Source organism: Nelumbo nucifera, chromosome 3, assembly GCF_055504915.1.
Source record: "Nelumbo nucifera cultivar China Antique chromosome 3, China Antique-T2T, whole genome shotgun sequence".
Taxonomy (NCBI): Eukaryota; Viridiplantae; Streptophyta; class Magnoliopsida; order Proteales; family Nelumbonaceae; genus Nelumbo; species Nelumbo nucifera.
In genome coordinates, this window is record NC_142651.1 from 43,269,791 (window position 1) to 43,275,000 (window position 5,210).

The 5,210-nt window shown below is 38.5% G+C and overlaps 1 protein-coding gene across 3 annotated transcripts in view; it reads right to left on the minus strand.

Annotated features, from left to right (window-relative positions):
• Positions 1–364: 364 nt before the first annotated feature.
• The window catches only part of TL29 (ascorbate peroxidase 4), a 13,857-nt gene continuing 9,011 nt past the window's right edge, over positions 365–5,210 (minus strand). For 2 of the 3 annotated variants that reach the window (XM_019200391.2, XM_010280562.3), the window contains exons 11-12: positions 1,669–1,803; positions 365–801 (exon numbers count right to left, since the gene is read on the minus strand). In XM_019200391.2, coding sequence (XP_019055936.1) covers positions 691–801; positions 1,669–1,803 — 246 coding nt within the window. In that variant the 3' untranslated portion in view covers positions 365–690. The remainder of the gene's footprint in view (positions 802–1,668; positions 1,804–5,210) is intronic. The other variant, XR_016083859.1, reaches the window with a different exon arrangement.

Consider the following 5,210-nt stretch of genomic DNA (forward strand, 5'->3'; position numbering starts at 1 on the left):
TCACACTGAAGCCTATATATTTGTATTTGTACTCTAAACTAAGCCTAAAGAAGAGAGAGAGAGAGAGAGAGCAATGTGAAGTTTATAGGTTTGTTTTGCATGTTCTACAAATGCGTAGTACGCCACACATCTGGAATATTATGTCATTCCAACTCAGTTCCCAAGTATCAGTATGGTTAAAAATATGCTGTAAGATGGTATTATAAGGCTTCCAAGAAAAAAAAAAAAACGAATGCCTCTCAGAAAAAAAAGAAAAAGAAAAAAGTTGCATGCTTAAAATCTTTTTGGAAAGAAAAAACCAAATACTACTGGTTTTCCGTGCAGTTCAAAGTAGCCTTCTGGATTAACCACAAGTATAGTGTCCTTGTACAAGTAACATATCTTTCACATTTCATCTACTAAAACTACATGCCAAAATGGTGTACAAGCATATATTACAAATTTTCTTCTTACCAGAATTACCGATCTAAGGAAAGGATACAAGTTGTAATGTAAGGCTGATAACTATGTAACTCCACAAACCTGGAGACCAAAACATACCATCTCAAAATTGGAAATAAAATTCTATCTCACACTATTGAAATGAAAAATGTTCCTCCAAAACACTGAGCCTCCAAAGGTAAATAAATGTTGTGACTAGGAATCAACTGTGCTGAGTTGGTGTTCTTCTCTTTTATCAGCTCCTTGCTTCTATAACTTGAGTTTGCTTAAATCAACTTTTTGAACAGGATATGTATAGGCTTCATAGTTAATTTTTTGCCCCAGGCAACTAAGTTTCGTTAGGGTAGTTATAAGGTCAACCTGACATGGCACATCAGAAAGACTATTTGTCAATATTGGTAATAAGAACCAAAAGGTTTTTTAATATGCACGAGGAATACAGCATATGTAGTACCATTTCTGTTAAAGCGCAAGAATGAGGAGAGAGAGAGAGAGAGAGTCGTGTGATTAAAACATATTAATACCATTTGAAGACTGGACATGTTATACAGGACAAAGTATCCAGAAATTATGGAATGGCATACATGTAGGATAAATTAGAAACTAATACAGCTACATGAACCAAAAGGGCCCCTTTGAGTGACAATCTAAAGACAAATTGAAGTGGTTTAATAATGTGCAGCAAAGACCCATGACTGCACCTGAATTAACAAGCATCTTGGTACAAGTTGAAAGGTTCAAAAGGGAAAAGGTAGGCCACAAACATAATAAAAAATAGTTACAACACTGGAACACTTATGATTTTACAAAAGATATGGCCTCACTGGAAAAGTAGAATTTTTCTAACCAATTCCAGACAATTGTGGTACACCTTTGTTGAATTTTGAGTACCAGATGACAGAAGCAGGGTTTATCTAACGAACTCGAGATAATTGTGATGAGAATAAATTTTTCTTGAGTGCCTAACCTGAGAGTGACAAAACATAAGTCTAACCTGACATATTCCAAGCCATAATAGGTAACCTATGGCCAGTGTCTGTCAAGCTCTTTCATTAGGAAGGTGCAGGGTTAGGATTACCCTTGCTTACCCTGGCCAAGCCCCTTTTCCTTATTAGCATTATACCACAAGAAAAATATTCATGACAGGTTTTCTTTTATTACCATTGAATCTTTTTCTTGTCTACTGTTTTGCACTGTATCTGAAAGGACACAAATAATAGTCCTTACCTCATAGTCAGTCTGAGACACTGTTTCTCGGCTACGTTGGTATTTCTGAATCCACGGTAAAACATCAGGATCTGAAGCTAATAAACTCTCTGTTTTGCTCTGATCAGGACCCAGGAATGCAGACATAACAGCTAACTAACCAACACACACACACACACGCACAAAAAAAAAATAATAAATAAAAAATAAAAACAGCTATTAGGGATAATCATCAAAAACTGAAAAACCGAACTGACAAAACGGAATAAAAAATCCTGGTTAACCAAACTGGTCAATTATAGATGCCAACTATATGAGCAAACATATGAAAGTCTGTTAAAAGAACAAGATAATTTCAAATATATAGTGTTGAAGATTAATTAGTTTTATGATGTTTTTTTGAGTAGATGTTTTATGTTAGTTGTTAAATACGAGGTGGGGACCAGAGTAGTTATGTGAGTCCAAATTTTATCATGTTTTTTGAGTGTTATATATGCTGTTTTACGTTTTGCCGCCCTATAAGGGCATAGTTGTCTTTGTATTGTTCTATTATTTTAGTATAAATAATAAGTGAAGGGGGCGGCCAAATTATTGCTCTCTTTTCTTTCAACTTCTCTTCTTCTCTTCTTCTCTTCTCCTTCTCTCTTCAAGAAACTACTTTCTTTCATATTTTTTAATTCAGCAGATTTCTACTTGGTATCAGAGCATCGGCTAGGGTTTCTTGAAGCATTCTCATGCAGCTCTAGATCAGCCAACTGCATGTAGTAAAGGGCTGATCGATCTGCTATAGATTGCCTAGTTCTTGGAGTTTTTGGTGGGATCTAGACATCAGGAAGGTGATCTACTGTTCGGCATCAAAATCAGGAAGAACTGGAGTATGGGGAAGAGTCCCAGAAAAGTTGGACTCTTTGTTTTTTATCTGATATTGGGCATCCAGGTATTGTTAGTTTTCTTTTGATTTTCTGAAGAGGGTAGTTTGATTTCTGAAATTTTCTAGGCCTCCCGGAGTGATCGATTCACTTTTCTCTCTGTTGGGAGGTGTGGAGAGGAGAGAGATTTCCCTCTAGCTAGGGTTTTCTTCTTCCGGAAGGGTTGGTTTCTGTGTGTGTGGTATTAAATTATTTTTTGAAGGTCTCCAATCTATTTTTTTCTTACTGTTGAACTGTTTGAAGTAAAATGGAGAGTTGGAATACCGAGATGAAATCTACCGGTACTATGGGACTGGGTGTTGGAGGTAGTAGTGATATTTTTGGGTCTGGGATCATTACTACAGTAAAACTTGATGGTACAAATTATTTGGAGTGGGCACAATCAGCTAAGATGGCTATTGGTGCCCGTGGAAAATTAGGGTATCTCACTAGGAGGAGAAGAAACCTGATACAGACTCTTCCCGATGGGTGCAAGAGAATTACATGGTAATGTCTTGGCTGTGTAATTCTATGTTACCTCATATTGCAAAAAATTTCCTATGGGCTAATACTACTAAGGAGATTTGGGATGGAGTGACTGAAACCTACTCTCAGAAGCAAAATGAAGCCAGAGCCTATCAGTTAAGAAATCAGGAAATAAGTATGAAACAAGGAGAACAACCTCTTGCTGTGTATTTCTCCATGCTGAAAACCCTATGGCAAGAAATAGATCATTTAGAAACTGTGGTATGGGAAAATGTAAATGTTGTAGCAACTTATCACAAACTGGTAGAGAGGAATAGGGTTTTTGAGTTCTTGGCAGGGTGAACCCTGAATTTGGCATTGCTAGGCAGCATATTCTTTCTAGGGAGGGTGTGACACTCTCTCAAGCCTATGCTTTTGTCTCTGGAGAGGAGAGTAGGAGGAATGTAATGCTGAGACAGCCTGGGATTGACCAGTCGGCTATGGTTGGTACAACAAAACCTAAGCCGAATGGAAACAGGGGGAGAAGTGAGACTAGAAAGGAAGATAAGAAGGACTTGGTGTGTGATTACTGCAAGAAGCCTAAGCATACCAGGGACACTTGTTGGAAGCTTCATCCAAATCTTATGCCTGCTCGGATAAGAAACAAGAAGGGAAATGCAAATGTAGCCACTACAGGAGACTCTTCAACCCCTCTCTCCCAAACTGATTGGGAATCCATTGCAGTAGCAGCGGTGAGAACAAAATTGGAGAGGTTTAGACAGCTTATGAGTAAGAAAGATTCACCTAGCTCTAGCCTTCCAGATGGACAGCAAAATGCAGGAGCCAACTACACCACTTCCTTTACACATACAGGTAGTTCATATGCAACTGCGAATCTTGCATCCACTTCAGGTAAGGAGAGACCTCCCTGGATTATAGACTCAGGAGCATCTGAGCATATGACTAATGCCCTTACCATTTTCAGTTCCTATGATATAACTTTGTCCTCTACAGCAGATGGTTCACATATGACCATTGCTGGGAAGGGGACAGTTAGAGTGACCAATGATATAACTCTGTCCTCTGTTTTACATGTCCCTAGACTTCATACCAACCTACTGTTTGTTAGTTCTTTGACAAAAAATTTGAATTGTTCTGTAACCTTTCTTCCTGGTAATTGTGTTTTGCAAGATCTGGAGTCAAAGAAGATGATTGGGAGTGGTCGTGAGGTGAATGGAGTCTACCTTCTGGATGAGATTCCAAGCTTTGGCACAATCGCTTGGGACATCTTTCTTTTAATTCTTTGAAATGTCTTTTCCCAAAGTTGTTTGAGTCTGTTCAATTATCTACTTTGGACTGTGAGAGTTGTTAGTTAGGAAAGCATTGTAGACAGTCTTTTAAACCAAGTAATAAAAGAAGTACTTCTGCTTTTAATATTGTTCACACTGATGTATGGGGGCCATATCAAATCCCTCCGATGGGAGGATTCCGTTATTTTCTCTTGTTTGTGGATGATTATACACGATATTCTTGGATATATTTGATGAGATCATGTGATGAGGTTCCTAACTTAGTACGACAATTCCACTAGATGGTTCTCACACAATTTGGAGTGAGAACTAAGGTTTTTAGATCAGATAATGCCAGAGAGTACTTTGAGAAGGACCTAATATCTCTTAGAACATGGTGTAGTTCATTAGAGCAGTTGTGCATATACACCACAATAGAATGGAGTTGTTGAGAGGAAAAACAGACACATTGTGGAGGTGGCAAGGAGTCTTATGGTGTGTGCTTTAGTTCCTGTGCAGTTCTGGGGAGATGTAGTTCTTATAGCCGTACATGTGATTAACCGTGTTCCTTCACGGACTTTGGGGTTTAAGGTGCCATTTAGCATCATTTTTCCAGATGGAGAGATATTTCATATACCTCTGAGGGTTTTTGGCTGTGTTTCTTTTGTTCACATTCTTGGCCCTCATCGCAAGAAATTGGATCCTAAGGCCAAGAAATGTGTTTTTATTGGGTATGCTCAGAACCAAAAGGGGTATTGCTATTATGACCCAATGTCGAGGAGCAGATTTGTCACCATGGATGTTACCTTTTCTGAATCCACATTCTTCTTCTCGAGTGGTTCTCCTCAGGGGGGAGAGTTTTGGGGAGGAGAACTCACAATCTGTTCCTCTTCCTGTTTCT